General features: G+C 33.0%; 2 protein-coding genes across 24 annotated transcripts; both read left to right on the top strand.

Moving 5' to 3' along the window:
- Nucleotides 1-1,849: 1,849 nt before the first annotated feature.
- LOC148271617 (glutathione-specific gamma-glutamylcyclotransferase 1-like) lies at nt 1,850-6,101 on the top strand (the record flags this gene model as incomplete). Its single annotated transcript, XM_088241171.1, has 1 exon — nt 1,850-6,101. A coding segment is annotated over one exon (480 nt), but the record flags the coding sequence as incomplete, so codon positions are not given.
- Nucleotides 6,102-10,397: 4,296 nt separating this feature from the next.
- Nucleotides 10,398-23,713, top strand: LOC148271616 (serine-arginine protein 55-like). Of its 23 annotated transcripts, none has more exons than XR_015825058.1 (12): nt 10,398-10,558; nt 10,799-10,925; nt 11,200-11,270; nt 13,786-13,872; nt 13,958-14,068; nt 15,939-16,008; nt 16,351-16,848; nt 17,976-18,049; nt 19,466-19,684; nt 20,643-20,747; nt 21,905-21,976; nt 22,883-23,713. XR_015825058.1 is itself a non-coding variant. In XM_088241152.1 (11 exons), the coding sequence occupies exons 2-11, from the start codon at nt 10,800-10,802 to the stop codon at nt 22,995-22,997; spliced, it is 1,035 nt and encodes a 344-aa protein (XP_088097278.1). In that variant the 5' UTR covers nt 10,398-10,558; nt 10,799; the 3' UTR covers nt 22,998-23,713. The 23 variants fall into 23 exon arrangements, 21 of the variants coding, with proteins under 21 accessions (XP_088097278.1, XP_088097277.1, XP_088097276.1 ...); XR_015825057.1 differs by having other exon boundaries at nt 15,912-16,008; XM_088241152.1 differs by lacking the exon at nt 16,351-16,848 and having other exon boundaries at nt 19,481-19,684.
- Nucleotides 23,714-24,138: the final 425 nt, after the last annotated feature.

Below are 24,138 nucleotides of genomic sequence, written 5' to 3'. Positions count from 1 at the left end.
AACATAGCAATATCCATCAGCCATTTGACAGGCTTGAGATTTAAATTTTCAAAATGGCCGCGTCATACAAATATTAAGAAAGTTTTTTGAATTTGTGTTTCTATTTAAGCTAATTTATTAGTATCTTTAAGTTAAAGTTCAGTGAAAACAACATTTCCAACATGAAAATTCTCTTTGGCATTAGTGTAGCAGTTTTGTTATTTTTCTCGAAAACACCAAAATGGGAGTTCGCTATCTTTGCTTCCAATGCTCTCATTTTATTTCTTATACACCATATTGATTTCATTCTTTGCATGTTATGCTTGCATGCATTTGCAATTTAATGTAAAGAATGTATCGAAATAATTAAAATATTTTTCTGCCGAATTCCTTCAATAATAATTCACATTTGTTTTTGCTCTTCCTCCGTGTGAACAGCAAGCATTACAATGCATTCGCTCTATAGTTTTATAATCTATGATAAGTTGGTCAGTTCGCACGTGTGCTTCTTGCTATTTGGTCGCTTATTTTTAGCAATAACCACAAAATCCGGATTTCGTGCGTTAGATTTTACATGCATTCCCCCTCCCAACTCTCTGCTGTACATCCCTGCTAACGAAATGCGTGAATTTAGATCAGTGTTATTCAACATGTAGCAGCGAGAGGGCCTTTCGCAACAGTATTTTATGAAAAAATGTATGAATTTCGCAGAAAACTTAAAATACTATTTCATAAACACTACCATAACAATACCAAATAATGGTCAAGACATATGTGATAAACAATTTATAAATTAAATATATTTGCAATGTTATTATTAGAACACACATAACAATATGTATGATATGTGTGCCCTACTTTAAGATTTAAATAAATAAAAAAAATTTAAAAAAAATAACAATATTTTTTTAAGTCATATTAGCATTTTTCACTGAGGTATTCCTGGTACCCCCCCTCAAACGGGATAGGTTTATAGTAAAAGTGTAAATATGTCATCAAATAAATGTTGTAATATCCAGCAATCGTATGAATACATTCAGCCTTAAAAAAGTCTTCATTTAAGTCGCTACATGTTTAAGTTAGTCTATAATTGTGTTTTTTTTGTGTAATTATAAATCAGACTTAAATTCCATGCTAAGATTTCTATTCATGCAAATCTTATTTTGTTTCTGCTTAAGTATTTGAATCAAAAAATCTGATTTTTATTTATTTATTATGGAAATCATACAGTCTTAACAAAATCAAGGTATAAGAAAACTATTTTTGAAAGTAAGACCAATTACAGATTTCCCAATAATTTATTATGAATATAGAAGGAGGGGAACAAAAATCTAAAAAAAATAAATATTACAACAATTTTATAAAAAGTGCCTGCATAAAAGGGAGAAGACATGGTATAGTTCCAACTCTACCTTCCTCCCCTCTCTCTCTGCTTCCGTGAACATTTATATTTATCACTAAAAAATTCTTAACCAACAATAATTCATAAGATACACTGCTAGTAGATGTATGTAAAAGTTAAAAGTTAAGCGGGAGATTTTTGGTTAAAATTTAACAAAAAACTGTTTTTCTCTATTCTATTTAATTTATTCGTTTAACCGTTTTTGTTGTCAGCATTATTTTATGGGCCGGGTGGTCTAAGGCCATGTAGGGGCCCTTGGACACTCAGAGGTTGAGGCTTTTAGGATGGAGCCCTTTTAGAATTCAGAGGCCCCTATCAGGCCGGGGGCACTGGACTCGTGCACCACGAGCCTTTATGGAAAACGTTTCCCTATTTACGGATTATTTAACGATTTCTCTTTTTCGTAAGGATGAAAAAGATTTCCATTCTTACGATATATAATTATAACTGTTTTGTCTTTATTTTCAGGGTGTGACGTGGGGAAGAGCCTTCGAAGTAATCGGAGATGCAGCACTTCCTTATCTTCAGAACCGAGAATGCCGACTGGGCGGGTACAATGTGAGGAAAGCGTACTTCTACCCTACTGGAACCCACCCCCCTATATCCACTGTAGTCTACATAGCGTTACCGGGGAACGCCCAATGGCTCGGAGATGCTACCGTCGAAATTATAGCTCATCAGGTCATAACCACTAGTGGTCCAGCCGGCCATAATGCAGAGTACGTCCTAAGATTAGCGAGATTCATGAGAGAACATATCCCGGGAGCATGGGATGACCATCTCTTCGCATTGGAAAGAGTCATTAGGAGACGCGCAGCTTCATTGAAGATGTGCCTCGTTCGACTAGGAGCAGATCCGGAACCCGAACCTGAAGCTGTCGTTACTCCTCCTAACTTCCAATTCACCACTAGACTTCCTGAAAAGAAATTACGCTGCTTAAACATGTAAAGAGTTAAATGCACCCTTCTTATAATGCTGAATACATTAATACAATTGCTGGACTCAGTATGTGAAGCCAGAAAATTTTGCACTGCTTTATTCAAATTGTTTAAGTTGTCATTTTTACTTTGCTGTAGTGAGTACACGTGTTTTAATATCAAAAACAGGTCTCTCATATTTTAAAAAACATAGCACTAGATGTCCAAACCTTAGAATTTTATCAAAACAGATAAAATCTGCAGAGAGAGGTGTTTTTTGTGAGAGGAATATGGATTTTTATATTATGAAATCGTCCGCCATTTCTGGAAACTATTTACAAAGACTAGTGTCTTTCTTCAGTATTGCATATTTACAATGGAAGCTTCTGAAGTTTCTATGTGGAACTGAATTTTCACTTAATATTGAAGTTTAGCCATAATAAATAATTATGATGTTTGTAAAATGAACACTGAATTCAGCCATTGACAGATTATTTGTACCATGAACGTCTAGATTTACATGCCTCTCTTTTAATATATATTTCTTTATTGTGTTTACTTTGTGGGCACTCAATAAGTTTACCAACATGCATGGAAGAAATTTATTGTGAAAAAGTAACTTGAGAATTTAGGTAACTTGTTTTTACGGATTTGCCCCTTGAAAGGCAAATATTACATCTACCACTGTTTATTTACTTGACGCTGAACTAGAATAAAAAGTTCTGTATTGATTCAATAGTGTTTTTCCACTTAAATCTACTCTAAATGAAAGACGTTTGATGCTTAGATCAAATAAATCTACATTCATAAAGAATGTCATTTTTTCAATGACGCAACCACCTCCACTTTCACAAAGCGCGCCCATTAAATTATTCATAATAACTTAAAAACTCATTTGTTTTTTAAACCATCGATGTAAATTAATAGCTACCATTTTTTGACAGTATACTGTCAAAAAATGGTGTATACATAGTTCTACTTAAATTCAATTCAATCCAAGCTCATGCAACATAATATGTAAGCCTTTATGTTACGAAAAAGGCTCATTATAAGTTATCCATTAAAAAATTCAAGTAAGGCTGAATCCAGTCAATGTATTAATGTAAATCAGGGACAAGTTTAACCCATGGCTACTCTGTGATGATCAAGATTGATATAAACATAGGCTTAGTTTGTTGAAATGTAAAGCGCTAAAATGGAAAAAAAAACTTGTGTGATATAAAAATAAATCATTAAAACATTAATAACATATTTTTTTACTATTTAACGCTTAATACGCTGCTAAAATGCATTTGCTGATAACTTATGTGATATTTTATTGCGTATTTAAATTTCAATTCATAGATATAATAAATTTTGAGTAAGAGTATGTATCATACCTACAACACTATTAGTTTGAAATGTGAAGTAAATACTTTTGTAAAGTATATTTCTTGCATTTAAATATTTAACATCATATACTTAATAGCTATTCATTAATATTCAACAATTGATTTTCCTTTTTTTCATTAGCTGTGTCGTGCTTCAAATAATGTGTAACCTTTTTTACAATAATATTAAATTTACTGTATAATTAAAACATGTTTACTAACGTACCCTCTTTGTTCGGATGCTGTTCAAAATGTTTTATATTTATTTATTGTATATTTATTTTTATATATATTTATTTATATTAAATATTCAACCAACCGAAATATGTAATGAGCATTCAATTAAAGTTAATATGATTCAGTAATATTTTTTTATTTTTAGTGGGATAATTATTATGTGAATCAAATATTTTAAGTGTCTAAACAGGGCAATATGTATTAGTAACAAAAACAAAATATTTTAATAGTGCATAGATCGCAAATTTCAATTTAATTGTTTATTTTAGTTTCTCAATTATCTCACTTCATTTTGTATATTTTTAAGAAACCTAGATCTATAGTGTAAATGCAACTATGTATGCACGTAAAAATGTCCTTCGATTGCTGTGTATCTAGATAATTTTTGTTACACGGAATACTTATTTTCTATAAAAAGAATTAGAAAGAGAAAAGAAGGCTGTGGGTCTGCCAAGTGTGCCCCCTGAGGGTCATGCCCCTGGCAGCCACTCGCCCGGCCAGCCACTAGCTACAATGCTACTTATCACATACATCTATCCCACTCTAACGCTATCAAAATCGTATTTTGCTCTCGTTTCCCCTTCATGTGAATGAACACTGTAACTCTTTTGCTAACCACTCTAGAACTGTATTGCAGTATTTGTTTTAACCATCTTTAAAACAAATATTTCAATCCCACTGCCAGAAATCAAACCTAGGACTTTAAGCATGGTAGGCATACCTTTAAAATTGAAAATTTCTCCAACTACTTCTAAAAATATAAACAATATTGAAAAGTGGACCCGCGGTATATTTTGTCGGTATGCTGATAAAACCTTGGAAATGCATTATTGACTATACTGAGGAAAACCAATTTGAATGTTTGACTAAACTAAAGTCTTTTCAACATATTTCAGGCAAGATGAAACTACCTCTTAGTTCCTTTAAATTGTTTCAATGGATAAGATTTTGAAAAAAAATATCTGGTAAATGATGGTGATGGCGGTCAAAGTAAGATAGTTATTGTAGAGATAGAATTTAATATAAAGAAATACATCTTGTAGCTAGGAAGGTCTTAATCTGAGTGCCGTTCGAGTGATCACATTCTGCCTCCTGCCGATGGCAACGTTCCACGTGGCTCCGTCCACTCTCATGTCATGACTGGCGCAGTAGCGACATCTCTTTAGCAGCGAGTGTCATTACTTCACTACAGGAATCGATGGTCACCAAAAAACATTAAAAAATAAAAAACTTTATTGGGTTTTTATACATAATAACTTTGAAACTAAACCTCGGAGGATTTAAAGGATTTTATCAGTTGACAAAGCTTAAAAAATTACATATGACTGCGTTTTTAACTTGTTTTCTCAAGTTTTGTTTTATAAGTATATCGACGATTTGCTAAGAAGCTCACATGACGGGAGTTCCAAGTTTAATTCAGGGAGAGATTATAATAATTAAATGTGACATTTTAATAGATATGTCCCACGCAATACCGTGTAAAAAAAGTATACTAAAATAAACAATAATAGTGGATCCGTTTCCTTAAATAAAAATCTGTTTAAATTATCAAAAATATATGTTTCAGTATTTTTCATTGTAGGTATCTGATTTTTTTTTTTCAATTCTTTTAAAAAATAATCTTTAAGATCATTTACTATCGCTATCAGACAATAGATATAGGTACCTGTTAATGCACAGTTGGTAAAACATAGCTGTCATCACTCGAGTCATCTAGAGCCTTTTGTATACCTCTCAATGCCTCATAAGTAGTAAGTATATACAAGGGGTTTAGAAAAGCCCAAAAATGAATACATAGTATTACTGTCGACTGCTGCACCATGTTATTTTGGAACCATGTGAAAAAAAACTAAAACGGGAGTCCCGTGTATTGTAATCAACAACTTTAATTGAGTCTCCCAGCCTATTTATACAATAAAGATTTACGTAAATCCTGCATAGATCTTTGATATGGACATTTTAAGATGCATAATTTGTAAGAATAATATAATAATCCCACACAATACATAATATTATAAAGAATTCAATTGTAATAAAAAAACATTATAATAATACAGAATATTGTATTTTAATTCTACCCAATAACTAGGTAGTAAAAAAATTTATATTATCTTCATTTCAAATTAGTTTTTGTTATTATTTAAATCAAAATATCTTTTATGTAAAATTAGTTTGTGAAGAAGTGTGTCCAATGGAATAAACCTAATGTATGTTTGTTCATGTATAGTAAAATTGTATGTTACATATTATAAAAATATTCTTATTGTGATGACAAATATTATTCAAATATGAATGTGTGAAACTGTTCACTGTGAGCTTAATTCTATTTTTATCATCTATATTATGTTAATATATATTTTTATCGTAATCTCTTGTATTAGTTTATTGTAAATTTCAATTTAAGTAAGTTGAATGCCAAACTTTGATAATAACATATGGTAATATTATTATTTTTGTTATGCTTGTAAAAAAGTATTTTTAATGAGAAAATAAAGACAGTTTGCTTCAAAACTATTTAAGTATGTATGTACTGAATGTTGATTTAAAAGCTTGAAACACTGTAAAATGAAACGTGTGTCTTTAAATGTCATATAAGTTTATGTTCCTTTAATTATGTTCACTCAGCTATATTATGAAAATCCTTCTCCCCTCCTCCACTCTATTTCCTCATCCCTTGCTCTTTTTTTCTCTTGACTAATATATTATATTATTTTTTCTCTTTACTGTGTAACATGTGCTCTCATTATATTTGTTAATAACTTTAACTGGTTGTATGTACTATTTTTACATTTTATATTCTTATATAACTGTTGTTTTTCCTAAATAAATCATAGCTTTTGACAAATTTTATACGAGAATTAAAATATTTTAGTTAAATTGTTAGCAATGATTAGAATTATTGTAAAAACATGAATAAAATTCATCATTGCATATTGTGGTTATCTCAATGTAAGCATTGCAGCTTTTAGGGTTTTTGGTATATAAGCCGCTAATGTGAATTTTCACCCAAAAACAAAAAAAATGCTGTTTGTAATTATTATTTAGGGATCCTTTAAATGAAATTTTAATCAATGAGGCTTCGAGTAACAATTAGTCTTATTTTTATAAATGTATAGGTTGAATTAGATCCATATAAACTTGCAATTACATACAAGAGCACTTAGTACTAAAATAATGTGCCAACCACAAGATAAGCAATCGGATTTGTTGTAGAGAATAAGGGAGAGTAAAAAACTCACATATACATATTCTCAGGGAAATGCTAATATCGGAAATCTGCCAGAACAGTAATTAAATATTGAGACTAGATATTAAACTATTCAATTTGTAGCATGGTTTAGTTTTTAATTCAATACATTTTTAATGCGAGTTCTAAACTAACTTTTAGATCTCAAATTTATATTTTTGAAGATTTGTGATTTTCCCACTGGCTTAATGATGATATATATGTGACGTAGATAATAATATAGTGATAAGAAGAAGGCAGTGAAAGAGATACAGATGTAAACGTTTATGGTGTATGGATTCCACATGATATGTGACTTCATGAAACACCGCCTTCCAAGAAGACCGTCTGAAAGATGGAAGTTTAGTAGTGAGTCGATTTTATAAAAATCTTTAGATTTAATTAAGACATATACACATTTGAAGGCACATATTATGTGTATGCAATGAAAGCATCCTGATTCATCTTAATATTTTGAATGCATGCATGATTCTTATCAAATGTTAGATACGTCAGCCCAGGTTATACATTATAGTCCAATTTAGATTATGGAGGTATTTTGTATTGTGGTCCAATTGTAGTGAATTTGCACACAGCCACCAATCACTGCAAAATGTATTAAACCTCAATTAGTACGGACGAAAAGATTTGTGTGAACAAAAATTTGCCCAGAAGACTAAGGAGAGTACCCGCGTGTCCGTTTTGAAATTATTTGACGCAACAAAGAAATAATACTAGTTTTGACACCCGCTAGAGTATATTTTCATTCATGTATATTTTTTTGTATCACAACAGGCCAGGAAGCCCAATTAAGTGGTGAATTACAGCACAAAACACACATGCTTGAGAAAAATCACATTTCATTTTGTGTACCCACTGGGAATCGAACCCGGAGCTTTCCATGCTTGAGTCAATTACATACTCATCTGCTTTGTTAAGTTTAATCACTTGATTATATAGTAATATCTTTTTGTTACTTATTGATGCCAATGAGGAACTTCAGCCCAACGGGAAATTGGATACAAAAAATGTTTTCCTACACGCGGTAAAAATTAGAGTTTTAAATTGTACAGGAAAGTTCTTGAAAACGTAGGAAAAAATATTTCAATAGAAACAAACTACTTTGAATGATGTCACTTGTTCTAATAACCAATAGTAAGAGAGTTGTGGAAGATTTCCAGTTTACTTATCGTCGACAGACCAATCGGCAGAACTGACCGAGAAGAAGCGGAAGAGAACTTGAGACCTCACTTGCTGAGAAATTTCAGAATTACAAAACCTTAAAAAATCACAGCACTAATAATATGATACACAACATTTAAAAAAAAAAAATTGGCTTAGTTTAATAGTCAATTAACAAATAAAAACATAGTAAAAAACGACTGATCTTCCTCATTCTGTTTTTTTCAATCTAATCTAGAATATTGTCAAAACAAATTAACTACATAAATATACACATATTGTATAAAATGTTTATAAAAAACTTATGCGGCAGTTACTCCTCTTTAGTTTACAAAAACTCACTCGTCAAGAGGTTAATAATACCTAAACATATTTTGCAGACGATCAGACACATCAGACCATAAGATGCACCCCAAAATTTATCTATATTTTTTTTCTTTAAATGTTTTGGACGATAAGATGCATTGGACTATAAGACGCACCCCAATTTTTGGTTGAATTTTCAAAGTAAAAAAGTGCATCTTATGATCCGAAAAATACCGAAATAGTTTGATAACAGTATCTATTTTTTTAGGTATTTTTTTGTTTTTTTACCTTTAAGCGCTTTTTATTATTATTTTGTAAAAAAATATTTTTGAGCGAAGCATAAAAACTTACAATTGAAATATTTGTTAGTTTTTGTATGTAGTAAATAATAAGAATTGCTGCCAATGACCATTTATTTGAATTTTGATCTCTACGCACAAAAGTATTGTTTTTTAGTTTCTTTTCTAATATTATTTCATTACAAGTATTAAAAGGAATAAATCTATTTATGAAGAATTGTCTTGCATTTATTTTCTTTTATAAAACCCTCTCAAAATAAAACTCTAGAAAACGATGATTTATTGATGGAAATCCATAAAATCAAAAGAAATAAAAAAAATTAGAAGGAAATTCATAGACATTTTAATAAATTTAAACATATTCATCAAACAGAAACTTTGGTTGGCTGGATCTTCCAAAAAGGATATACCTCTTTAAGAAGGCATCAGGTTTTCTAGTTCTGGATATTTATTGATAGGCTTACCGTAATTATGAATCCCTAAACTAGGACAAAAAAAAAATCGCCGTCGGAGGGGGAAAAGAGTCAATCAAATACATTTATTTAAACCCCGAAAGTAGCTTTATTATGAAAACATATAGAAGAGGCAAAGATTTTTAACAGCTTACTCAATGTGTTTTGATTTACAGTAGAACTCCGTTTATTCGATTTCCAGTCATACGGATGACCAAATTTTCCAATCATTATCAAAAAATAAAGTAGATCTTATAATAATAAATAAAAAAGGCGCTGGCGGCCGAAAATGAGACTGAACAAAAAAAAAAGACGTTGTCAAAGCAATTAACTTTGCTAAATATGTTTACGTAAGTTTGTAATGTGATTCCAATTCACTGTATTATTTCAAAAGCAATATAAAAGTAATCTTTGAGTAATTTTATTAAGAATTCCATTATAAATTTGGCAATTTATTCAAAATAAAACACGTTTATTGGATTTCAAATCTACTTTATTTTTTTTAACGTCCTAACAAGACAAAATGCGTCACAATACACCCTCTTGTATTTATTTTAAAATAAAGGAGAATTAAAATCCTTTAAACGTATTTTATTTTGGATACATTACCGAATTGGATATAATATTGTTGGGTTTGCATAATTTTTACTATGTATAAATAGTAGGTAAGTACTATCTCGTAAGTATTATAAAATAACTTGTGTTTGTTGGTAGCACCGAATCATAAGCATTCAAGCTAGCTGCTTTTCATTTCTAAGATTTTGCGGCTGCGTTTGCTCCAAATAGTGCTGCATCCACAAAAACAAATCCGATTTTATATATTAAGACGTAAGTATCATTTTAAAATAAATATTGTAAATCCATTTTACCATGATACTAAAATAAAACAAAATAGTCAACCAGTAAATACCCCAAAATACAAATTATTATTAAATGTATTTAAAAATATGTGGCAGCGCCTTTATAAGTTTAGTCAAAACAGCAACATTGAAAATGCTACAAATTTGTTTCATTTCCTTTTCCTGTCACTGTTGTGGTTTCTCTGATACTCCGCAGTTCTGTTTCTTGTCGGCGTCCTATAATAGTTGTAATCATAATGTGCCGTTGTTTCTTTTTGTGAATAATAACTTGTATTTTTAAATAGGTCTTAGTTACTGTTTTCAACAAGTAAACAAGTAGCGTTAATAAGTAAGTAATTGTTGTGTATTACGGTATATTTGATTTAGGTCTGGTCGCCATTTTTGCCGCATGGTATTTTAAACGTTATTCGATTAGTCCGCGTGTTTGCGCGTTGGTCGTTTTTTCTTTCTAGTTAACCGTGCCCAGTACATGATAATGAAATTGTTATTGTTCAGAGACAGTTACACATTGGTGTGAATACTTATTTTTACCGGCATTTTTTATAATTCCATATTGTTTTTTTTTTAGAATGGTGGGTTCGCGTGTATACGTTGGCGGCCTACCCTTCGGAGTGAGGGAGAGGGACCTAGAAAAGTTCTTTAAAGGTTTCGGAAGAACCCGTGACATATTAATCAAGAATGGTTACGGTTTTGTGGTGAGCATACTAATATTTTCCTGTCATCCATGTCTTATTGATTTATCCTTTTATGGAGTTTTCGCCCACGATAATTTCAAAAATGTTTAATGATACTTTAATTTATATGCATGTTTTCTTTAAAAGCATTTATGTTTATATATTTTAATGATGTTTTTCATCTTTCGGGTCTGAACACCTTGATGCCATTTTATTTTTCTGAATGTAAAAATATCAGAACAATCCACTATTTTTAGGATACATTTATTTCTGATGCTTGTTTTCTGTTGTGCAGGAATTTGAAGATTATCGAGACGCCGATGATGCTGTTTACGAGTTAAATGGCAAAGAATTATTAGGAGAACGGTAAGTTATTAAAACGTAATCCAGACAACTGGCCATTTTTAATTCAATTTGTTTTACATTTTGTTAACACAAATCAACGTGGCATTTGTTTAGCTTCTTTTATTGTCCGGCCAGTGTTGAGCTAAGATAACAACCACAATGGTCTTATCAGAACTGCCATTAAAATTATCACAGCTTGAGTTATCTGTGAAACCATTTTGATAAGATTTTTTGCTGACTGAAACTAAAACATTTAAATGTACTAATGACAGTTAATTTCGAATTCTTAGGAGTATTGTTCTGCAAGTGTAGGCATTTGCAGGGCCTATTATCTGTCATTCACCGGTTTAAGTGGCCGCTTTGTCACTGTTTATCATTCACCATTCTGCCTATGTTTGGACTTCCATATTTCTTCAATTCTTTCAACGGTTGATTTTTGTGTTATCCGAATACAGTTCTGTTTGTGAAATATAACCAGAACCCTGGACGAGTCTTTTCGACATAGTGACTGCTCTCAAGTAAAAAGTCTGAAGAGGGAAATGGAGTAGAGATAAGTCCGCCTTATTGTGCAGTGGTTAACCTGTTTCTACCATTCTTGAGGTCCCGGGTTTGATTCCTGGCAAAGTGGATATAATATATTGGTTTTAAATGTTGTTTGAATTGCAATATTTCATTGTTCCTAGACGGCCACAATAAGTATGAGACTGATCTCCTTACCTTCATGGAACAGGTGATCGAAATACGCTGCATTTGGTTTACCAATGCAGCGTCCTATGGACCACTGAATTTGGAAAGGGCAATGATCAATGTTAAATGTGTTTTCCCATCTTTCCAACCTTAACTTCCTAAAGAGTTCATTTTAATTTTACTAAAATTTGAACAAACTCTTAAGTATTTTTCATTCTCCATCCTAAATTGGCACATAAAAATAAAGTATAACTTTTGTATTGAATTTGAATTACCTAAAGATTTCAAAAATTATATTATTCACAATTTAATCATAACAATTCTGTGGCTTGGATCTAAAAGGGCCTATGTCAGACTTGTTTTTTTTATTGCCAACATTTTGTGTATCATTGTATATATTTTTTTGTTTAACATGTACACTGGAATCTCCTTTTTTACACTGGAGATACATTTTGCAGAGTACCGTGTAAAAAGTATTAAAAAAATAACAATGCCGGATAGGTTTCCTTGTATAAAAATCTAATCGGGATTTAGTCGAATGAAATTGTTAAATATTTGTTGTACTTAAATTGTATTCATAAATATGACGACAAAATAAATAAATATAAAAAAAACGATGTGGGGCATTCCAATTTCAGATAGTTAAATTAGTATTTACTCATTTTAAAATTAATGTTCAATGATTTAAAAAATCTTTTTTTTACTGTCATTTTGAAACCGTGTTTAAAAAAATGTGTACAAAGAGGTTCCGGTGTATGTAACTTATTCTCACTGTGGCTGATTTGATTTATTTTTTGTTCTTATGGTCAACTCCCATTTATGAGTGAAGTTAAAATCTACTGTTTTTATGCAGACATTTTCTATGTTTTATATTACTTTTGTCTCTCACCCGCAAGCTTCCCCGCCCCCCAATAAATAAAATGTCCAAAGGGAGTTGACTTTACCAATATTGAATATGTGTCGCAGAGTACAGGGAATGGTATATTTGCATCAATTATATCTACACTCATTATAGACTTTAGCCATTTATCACAACTTTTCCTCTGGATTGAAATATTTTCAATGTTAAAAAAAAAAGCATATGTATTTTTAAATTTATGTGTATATTTATTATTACATCTGATCATTCAAAGTAATCTTAACTTTTTGTCAACGGGTTTGTAATAAAATTAATGATGTTTAGAAACCTTCTAATGTGAAAATATTACAGATCTTAAGAAAATGCGTGTACATCTTGACATCACTCGATGAAAAAATAAAGTAATATACATTGGACTCCCGTTGCAGGCGGGGACATGTTCCACCCAACACTTTGTCAAAAGAGTTTACCAAAAGAATAATGGTGGATAGGTTTCCTTGTATAAAAATCAATTTAGGATATCAAAAATTAAATTACTGTTGTTTAAAAAATACTTTTAACAGTAAAACATAAACCTTCGCTTGTGGGTTTCTTTAAACAATAAACAAAAAGTTCACTATCTGACAATGAATAGATATATCCATGTATGTATATACCTATTTGATACTTTCATCCCTTGAGATATCTGCATGCATACCTTCATGCGAGGGGTGTAATAAAATTATAAAAAAAAAAATTACCACTATCAATGTTTATAATAAAATGTTATTTTGAAACTGTAAACCGGGAGTCCAGTGTATACATTTATTTTTTAGCAAAATATGACACTACGTTTTTGTCTTGTAAATAGTTGTGGTATTTTTATGCGGAAGTAACTTGGATGGTGTAGAAAAAGTGATGCGAGTCTAGCATTCTCGCTCTGCGTGGGTGGGAAGGAGATAGTGTGTGGATAGTCTGGCGGCCAGTGGGTCATGCGCTGTGTGTTGGCAGGGTGGTGGTGGAGCCGGCGCGTGGCATCGAGCGGCGCCGCGACCACCGCGAGGAGCATCGCGGCCGCCCGTCGCGCTACGGAGAAAAGTGAGTTTCGTGCGGGGGCGGGGAGGGCAGGGCAGGCGGGGGGGAGGCAGGGTAGCCGGTAGTGAGAGCTGTCCTGTTGTTGCAGGGTGTCGGTGGAGAGGGCGCGCGGGACCCCGCGCGGCTCGGACGTGTGGCGCGACAGTGGCCGCTACGGGCCGCCTCCGCCTCCCGCCCGCCGCGCCCGCTCCCGTGACAAGTACGCACCCCCTAACTACACTACCCTCGCGTTCTGTCCCACATGCATTTTGCATCCATCACCCTCACTTTCCTACACATTTTTTCCTTCATTTTCTCATTTAGCTAACAACACTCACAACAATAAGTCATTTTTGTTTTTTTTACTGGACGACAAATAAACTGATTATTTTATTGAAAGCCCATCTATTTATAGCGTTTAAATGTTTTCAAATGAAATCTTATCCATAAAGAGTCCCCAAATAAATCTGAAGTCTTAATTCCTCTTCAACTCAATAAAATTACCAGTTTTTTCATCATCCTGTAAAAAGAACAAATATGACTAAGCAGTGTTGTTCGTTCAGTGTGACTGTTATAAGTGACTTAAGATTTGTTCTTTTTCTCACACACATTGACCGTCTCTAGCTTACAATCATATCCAATTTTCAAAAGCTAAAATGCTCAATATCAATAGTGCCTTGATTTTATTTCTCACCTTTTATTTCTCCATTTTTAAAATGATTTTTTTAAAACAATAGGTACTGCCAACAACAAACGTATCCACAGTATCTGCATATCCTCATATCCTGCAAGCCAAGCCCATTCCACAATAGTCCCCTAGAGTAAACAGCTAGAGCTGCTAGTCACTCATTACAATGATTTAGTATATAATGAAACTGGGGTTTTCACTACATAATCAAAGTATCCCATCTTACAAATATAATAAATTTGTTTCAATAAAATTACCAACGTGTAATGTTAGAATCTCTAATGTATCTTCTTGCTGTCAAAAATGCTTCAAATTTTTTTTTACTTATCTAATGTTCTTATGTTAATATTTTAATTAACGCCTTTAAATCAATGAAAGTTTTTTATTCTAATGTTAACTAAAGCCATTTTTACACAGTAATAAGTTTTAACTATCAAATAACTTTTTTATTTATACCAGCTTTACTCTTTCCACAGATAAACTTTTTAATTGCAATGAAATCAGATTAATTACAACTTGAAAATAACTTTTATTTTGATTGTAACTTTAATTTAATGTTATTGTAACATTGTCGCCAATTCCCCATGTATGTTTTAATTTTGTCTATTGGCAGCCCACAAAATGCTTGTATGGCTGGCCATGTTTATTTGTCTTAGCCTAATTTCTACCATATTTTCCACTGAGCAAGGAGAATACCAAACTTATTCCAATATTCATGTTTGTTCAAGTGCCTACTATTTTTAACTGTCGCGCATAATTTATCTTTTTATTTTATTGGAATATTTGGCAGAATTAAATCATTAATATAATCAATATGATTAAATCATTCCATCCCTGACAACATTTTGCAACTAAAAAGTTTATTTAATATTTTCGTAAAACAGTAGACGATCTAAAATTCAGTAATATTTGTTGAAAAAAAAATCATTCTCAATACACGTTTATATAATGTATTTCTACATCTTAGTGATCATCATAATGGATGATAAACTCTTTCCTGATTTTATTAGAAATATGCATAAAATATATCCTTTTATTGTTCAACAACTGATTCCTCTAAAACTGTTCTAGTGACAAAGTAAATGTCACTTATTTCCATCTAAATTGATTTTTATCTGCTCTTTTCATGTTTTTGTTTAAAATATAACATTTTGCTGAAAAATTTGCAACTAGGCAGTGTCAATATATCAATAACATCAGGAAAGAGCGAAAAACTCACGCCTACTGTATTTCATTTTGTATACTCATTGGAGTGGAATGGTACAAGATGTGATATCGGGTGTACTTTTTCCATTCCATCGAGTAGATATATTTTTGTATTAATGCAAATTGTACGAGACAACTAATTAATATAGTGTGTGTTACTGTGACTCAGTGTGACACCTTACAACTCTGACCGCAGGTACGGGCCTCCGACCCGGACTGAGTTCCGTCTTATAGTGGAAAATCTCTCCAGTCGTATTAGTTGGCAGGTATGTACGATGATTCTCCCCCGCAACTATAATGTTGTCCATATGCCAGTATGTACTTATATAATGCCGCCTAGAGGAGTGGACGCTGGAAGCCCCTATCGGACCCTGTCTATGGAAACTGATGTTTTAATAAACCATTCGAACAGATGCCACACAATAAATTTCAAATTGTCATACGGTTATATCGTATTATAACTTCGATTTTTATTTTTAAGAACGAACATTATTGCTTGTAAATCAACAATAGATTTTCTCTTTTGTTTTGCTAAAAAAAACTTTAAAAAAAAAATTGCAAACCACCAATCAAATGCATATTATCTTTTGAGTTTAAATCATTTTTAGGTGTGGAGCAATGATTGCAAAACTAAGACTATCGGTTTCCTGACGTCTCTGTGGGTGACATGTCCTCGAACCTTATCGCAATACTAGAGGGAACTCTCCCCCGGGCTGAGGATATTCCGGAATAGAGATGAGCCGAGATGAGCTCGCGATGACCATCCTTCGGTGCCTGGAGATTACCAATATCTATCACAAATCACACTGCCGATACACGGATCAGACGTTGACGTAGATGGTTCCTCCGCCTGCCCACGGATCGGCCGCCCTGCGCTACAAATCCCTTACTTAGATTGAAATGATTATCATGCATGCTTGATGAAAAAATGTATTGTAATTATTTAAGTAACCTAACTTGCGACGAGTACTTGTGTTGATAGAGCCGAAACAATAGAACCATATTGCGCGTGATCACTGGCTGGCGGGTCTGGTATAGCGAGGGGATGGGGGACCTCCTCGCTCTGGTGCGGGAACACAACCCGGGACGGTCACCACCCAACACTAGTAATCATTTTGTTTATTGTGTCACTATTTCAATTCTCTTAAAATAAAAGATTTGCATTCACTACATACGTAGGCCGGTGCCCAAATGTCGATGCCGCCGCTGGCAGTCTAACTCCGTCACCTCCTATTACGAGTTTAATAGCGGGGATATTGCATATCTGTGTACTTTAGTTTTTGACCTTTAATTGTTTTATCAGTCTTAACTAAAAAGTTGGATAATTTTAATGTCATATGAAAGTAATATTTTTTAATGTCGATCGAAATATACAGATTTACAATAATTATTCAGAAGCGATAGTGAGAAGATCCTCGAGAGGCTCGGAATAGCCGAGACCAGAACGACCGGAAGTGGCTCGGATCAGCCGAGGACAAGAGGCTTGGGAAAGCCGAAGTGCTGAAGGAAGGACTTGACAGGAGTTGACATTTGGCAGCAGATCTCTCCGACGATTCGATCCAATACCGTGGACCATTCTAAATATATTCGATGGAATAGGAAGGCAGTGATAGAATCAGTACAGATATTTAACTACGAGTGAATATCGGACAAGGAAGGAAATTACAAAACAATTTGGAAACCAAAGGCAGTAATGGAACTTGCGTGCTCTTCGGTAGAGGAAAAACCAATCATAAAAGATATTTCTGAATCTTGATATGGGGTTGGAACTGAAACTGTTGGGACTGGACCAGGATGCTATTGCTAGTGACAATAATTTCTTCTGGACCTTGCCATTTTACTCTGTAGTAGAGAGTTGATCCCGCTGCGGTATCTTCCTTTGGGCACATTAGACTGAAAAGTGTAAATACGATGTACAGATTAACATAGTGTCACATCTGATTTTATCTGCTTGTTAGTTGGAGTGCTTGTGGAATTCATAAATCGTGTTCCCAATTTCAAACAGTAAAATCATTTTGTTCTTTTTTAAGAATTGTTATTCCTCTTTGTACTTTCATAAATGATCTAAAATTGATCTGGTTTTTAAAAATTCTATGTTTATATACCAAAATTGGAACATAGTATAATTTTTGTGGGCAGTCTACTCTCATTCGAAGGATCGGTGGATTCCAAAAGCACATTTAGTAGAACAGCTGGTATGCCCGAACTAGTAGTAATGGAGCTCTGTTTCCAGGACCTGAAAGACTTCATGCGTCAAGCTGGTGAGGTCACCTACGCTGATGCTCACAAGCAGAGGAAGAACGAAGGGTATGTGAAGCCAAATGTTGCACTTGTATTTTTCCCCCAATTCCAATTGTATTAAATGCCATGGTATTCAAATTAATCTATCTTTGAAGTCTGGCAAACTTTAATGATTACTGTCACACTGAGTATGCATTTGCTGAGAACATACAGATAATTGATTGAAATTTATCTAGGGATAATCCGCTAATTATTTTTTTTAATTAACTTGGAGTAATCTGTTTTTTTAAGAATATTTTTTTCTCCAAGGAAGAAAATAAACCTCAACAATATGACATTCGTGTAAGCCACAAGATTTAGAAGAATCTGTCATAAGTCTAAAAATTTTTTAATGAGGAAGTTGAGCCCTATTGGAAATTGGATATTTGTATTCTTACCCGCAGTAAAAATAAGAGCATTAAATGATACTGCAAAGTTTTTTGAAAATGTATGAAAAAAAAAATCATGAAAACGAACTACTTTGCATGACGTCACTAGTTCTTCCGAATAAACCAACGATAAGAGAGTTGTGGGAGATTTCCGGTAAGTCAACTGATGAATCAGCAGAACTCATCGAGAAGAAGGGGAAGAGAACTTGAGAAGTCACGTGCGAAGTAATTGAAAAAAATGTAAACTTTAAATATCACAGCACTGATCATACGATACCATACAACTTTTTTTTTTTAAAATGTAACTAACAAATAAGAAAATTTAAAAAAAAAACACTGAACATCCTCATTGTCACAAAATTATATTTTAACTGTAACCCATCTCAGTATTCTTTGACACTAAACTCAATGATGTTTAAATTCAAGTGGTGTAAAATGTGTCAATGCCGAAATATTTTTTTTTAAACATGTGTATTAATTCATAAAATGTTAAAATATGTTTTTAAATACTAAAAATAAGTTCAATTTTGAATAAGACTACGTCCAGTCCATTCAAATCATTGATGAACTTTGCTTATGTGTGCATTTTCAAATAAAATATTCTAGTGTGCCTACTATTATTGGTTTATTTGGTTCACCGACAGGCACTGACACATTAACATAGGCTTACTAAACATTCAAACAGAATAGATCATCATGATAACAGAGTAAGATATTGTACATGTTGAATCTTTTCTTGTTGATGTCATGAGCGAAAACATCAAATTTGAATTTTTAAAAATAAATATTTGCATACTTCTGATTTATCAAAAATTTCAATTTGGGATCATTTTCTTTTAGTTTTAAATAGCCATGCTAGAAAATGTGAAACACGTGATAGAGACTGGGGTTCCGACCTGATCCGGAGTCCACGCACTACCCACGAGACCACAATCCGTCCCAATATATTAGTTACTTCTCGCAGCAAACGGACAAAATATGTCATTTCCATGTTAAGTTAAGAATCTTGAGTGCTCGGTTGGGTGGCGTGGTGGGCAATATGAGTACAGTGCAGGGGTACGTGTTCCAGTGTTGTGGAGTTTGCATCCCACGCTGACATGCGCAACGCTCTGGAGAAGCTGGACAACACGGAGCTCAACGGGCGGCGCATTCGGCTCACTGAGGACCGGCGTGGGGGTGGGGGGGGCCGTGGCAGGCGCTCACGTTCGCGCTCCTCCAGCTCGCGATCACGCTCGCGCTCCCGCAGGCGTACCCGTTCCCGCTCGCGCTCCAGGTACCATTTACATTCTTTATTCATTTGATTTATAAACACCCCACTGGGCAAAACCCGTATTGAGGCATTCATTTAATTGTTCATTTTATGTGCCTAGTTATAATGGAGAAATATCACACACTACAAATACTGTAAAAAATAAAAATATGGCATGGATTTAGATAAATTAATTGGATTTTCAAAATTAATATGGATATTGTGGAGAAATGTTTTCATTTATAACTTGAAAAAATAAAATATTAAAAAATTATATTGGAACAAAGTTGAAAATGAACATGAATCGTGAGATATTATGGGCGTGGTCAATGCAATAACCGTTTTTGCGGGAATTGAGATTTACAAATTAAAAAATGTTTTTTATGCTACTAATAAGTAGCAAAATTTTTGTTTTACTGGACCGTATGTCATAGACCTTACTTAAAAAATGTTTTAAAGAAAGTCAATATTTCCCTTTTGAGTTATCATTTCAAATAATACAGAAATTTTATTAAAAAGCAGAATCTTGAACATGTTTCATTCTTTTTATACGCTTAGGGTTGATCATGAAATATTGCATAGAAAAACAACCTCAAATATGTATTTTGTGTGATGTGGTAACCGCTTCACTAAAAACTCTACGCCTAAGAATTTTAATTACAAGATCCATGTTTATGATTGGAATTTCAGATGCAAAATTCAGTTAATATGCAATGTGATTAAAGCACGTGCTCAATTATTATAAAAATCTAGATACTGAATCATAGATTGGTGAATATTATACAGTTAAAATAATGTAAATTTTGATATTTATAAACTTTAACAAAAAAATAATGTCCCGCTTCTCAATGATGACATTAATTTCATCTTTCGGGGCTGAATACCCTGCTGACAAAAACATACTGATGACCTTACTGGAAGGGTACCCACTCCCGGTCCTCTGGCCACCCGCACTAATAGTGTCCCCGTAATTCGTACGCAGGTCTCGCAGTCGCCGTTCCAGCCGTTCTCGCTCCCGATCCAACTCCAAGAGTCGTGCGAAGAAGGAAAGCAAGTCCCCGGTTGCCAAATCTAGGTCTCGTTCAAAGTGAGTTCTATGATTTTACATCTTATTTCATAAGTTTAGTCTCTTAGTCATCAAGCATTGCATTTCTTTTTGGCTCTTCTTAGTGTTTTTCCTTTAAATTCAGTAGATACTATTATGTTATATATTCACAATACATGCTTTTTAGTATACATGTGACAAATAGCCATGACTTGATGTTTAAAGTTGTTTGGTATACAAGGCTGTTAGATTTAAATGATAAGGTAGAAAACTGCTTTCTTACGTAGTTTCATTTATTTATTTATGTATCTGAACGCTTATTAGTCTCACTGAAGATTAATATTTACTGTATGCGCTGAGATATGGGAACCAACTTTCCAGTAAATACAACATTTTTATAGTGCAAAATAATATATACAGTCGAACTTGGTTATTATGAGGAAGATGGGACTGATTTAATGTGAGAGGTTTTTATTATACAATCGCTATTGCACATTGTCACTAAGTAAATACATACGTGTACATATAATTCATACAGAAAATTAAAAAGAAATGTTAAGGAAAATTATAATAAATGCTTACAAACATACCTATCATCACATGAAGACATTACATTTAAAAACGTCCTTTCTAAATTGTTTTGCGAACTTTTCCGCTTGGATTTTATTACTTAGATTCTTATTTTGAGAATGATGTTTTTAGCAATTGAAGATTTTTTGCGTAATTTTTGACAATATTTTTGTTCAGTATGTCCGAGAAGTAGCTCGTTATCACAGTGAATAATTGTATGGAGAAAACCATGTTACATCCGAGATCTCACTATTTACATGATCGTTATAACTGAGTTCGACTGTAGATATACATTTACGCTTTGACATGACCGCAGTCTGGTTGGAATACTTATATCAAAATAGAATAACTAATAAAAACACATTGGTTAGTACCCATTTAAGCAAATATGGCACTAATCAATAAAAAATTTAAAGTCGGCTCTCAATTTTGGACAGCATCCTAATCATTCCAGCTCCGATACACAAAATGATGACCTTTTTCTATTCATCTTTCGGGTCTGAACACCTTGATGACAATTAGTACTCTGAAAGTGTATTGTAAAGCGGAACCCAGTGTTCTGACTCCCCCAATTTCGGCGCATACCCGAGCCCGGTGCATGTAGCATGATGTCTGTATTCTGTCTCTAGGCAACGCTCCGCCTCCCCCGGCTCCAGGTCCCGCTCCAAGTCTGCCAACAGCCGCGCTTCTCGCCACTCCAGGTAATTTGTGTAGCGGTGTTATTTATTGTTTGACGCTTTGCTTTTCGTGTAGCCAATATTGTTATCAAATTCGTTTTTAATGTATCTTTTTTGGGATCTAAATTTTCACATCTCGCCATACTTAACATAAGGATTATGACTTTTGCACAATGATGACTTTTTTTATTTTCATCTTTCGGGTCTGAATACCTTGATGACAATAATATTCTGACTGTGCGTTTATAATTTGAAATATATTAACAGTGTTAAGCATGTTTTCGGTCAAGCAGAGGGTAATCTGAAATACCTTAGCAATATAGAAATGAAAACGTAACCTGAGATATATCCATGGGTGTTATACGATCTCTCTTCAGGTGAATTCTGAACAACATGTACCATAAAGGACTTTGAAATAAAAACGGTTTGAGATAAGGCTAGGTCTGTCACATTTTGTAATATGGCCAAAGTTTTCTCTTAAAATCAATTTTTTATCTGAATGACAAAATTTTGTATCGTGTGTATTTGTATTATTGTATTTTCTAGTAGTTTTTATAACTTTTTAAATAATTGCACCAACAATGAGGAACTTCAGCCCTATGGAAAATTTTATACAAAAAATGTTTTCTTACGTGCTGTAAAAATAGAGAATTAAAAATTTAATTGTACGGCAAAGCTTCTTGAAAATGTATGAAAACAATAAAAAATATTTGAATAAAAGCAGACTAATTTGAAGGATGTCACTAATCAATGAATGAATCAACCAATGATAAGAGAGCTGCGAAAGATTTCCAGTTTATCCAATCGGCAGAACTAACCGAGAAGAAGCGGCAGAAAAGTGATACGTCACACGCGGAGTAATTTCGTTAAGTTAGAGTTGGTTAAAATATTGTAAATGGAATAAATTAGCAAGTGTGGTTTTATTTACAGGGAGAGGTCTCGATCTGTTAGCAAGGACAAGAAGAAGTCCGAGTCCCGATCTCCTTCACCCAATGAGAAGAGAGAGACGAATGGATCAGATCACAATGAGAGTATCGAGGATTGAGTTATTCAATGAACTCGTCCCATTGTTTAACTTTCACAAAACCCATTAGAATTTATAAATTTTGTTTTATTAAACTAAACATTGCACCTGTAATCAATCAATACACATAATATGACTGCGTAATGTAAAGTTGCTAATTTGACCTCACTTTATTTCACCCTACAATAAATGGTTAACAAACATTGTGTCGGTATACGATTTAATAAACTGTTTACAAATCTCTTTAATTTAGGTCCCCTGAAAAATGTACACTCATATGTAAAATTTGAAGTAATATAATCCAGAAAAAACAATATTTAATAAATGTGGGACAGATTGTGTTACTAACACTGGTGTGTTTCTAGATTTAGTGTATGTTTAAGTAGAACCATAACATAAGTTTTGAGTAAAATTTGTTGTAAAGAATAGCAGCGTTAACCATTGATACATTCCTTAATACATAAAGAGAATGATACCTTTTTGGGAAATATATTTCACCGTGACAATTATTGCCTAAACATTTTACTCATTGTAATATAAGTCATTTGTAGAATTAGTTTTTATTTTCTTTTAAGCAATTTAATTTAGCTTTGGAATTTAGTGTCAAATAAATTTGACATTTTTATAATTGTACCTCATCAATTATTATGTATTCAGAAAACTGTAACTTGATTATGTTTCACTACTTGCGATGTAAGAAGTCATTTTATTTTTAATAAAAACTACGTATAATAAGATTTCTGTTTTGTTTTATTGCGTTATCCTCACCCACTAAAATTAAAATTATTTTCTGTAACAGCAGAGATGCACGGTGGTCCTGGCCGTAGATCCACAGCCTTCCTATATTCATTTCCAAATTATGTGTCACTGCAGGTAATTAGTGACTAATAGCCAAATTTACTAAAAGTATACAAACAACCTAGGATTTCTAAAGGATTCATTTGTATTTCAGCATCGAAAAGGAGTTCATCCAAGGAAATGCTAATTACTGTTATCGATGCGCTTATTAGTCACCGTGTTAATATAGAAATATTTCTTAGAATTAGGCATTAATGTGTATTTTATTGTAATGGAAATTTAAGTTGAAGGTATGTTTGATTATTTTTATATACTTTGAAGCGTAAGTGAATAGTAGTTTTTGAATAGTGTCCTTGCTACATAA

This window comes from Micrasema longulum, unplaced genomic scaffold (genome assembly GCF_059751315.1).
Source record: "Micrasema longulum isolate JH-2025_06_02 unplaced genomic scaffold, ASM5975131v1 h1tg002766l, whole genome shotgun sequence".
Lineage (NCBI taxonomy): Eukaryota > Metazoa > Arthropoda > Insecta > Trichoptera > Brachycentridae > Micrasema > Micrasema longulum.
This window is presented reverse-complemented; position numbering and strand designations above follow the sequence as displayed.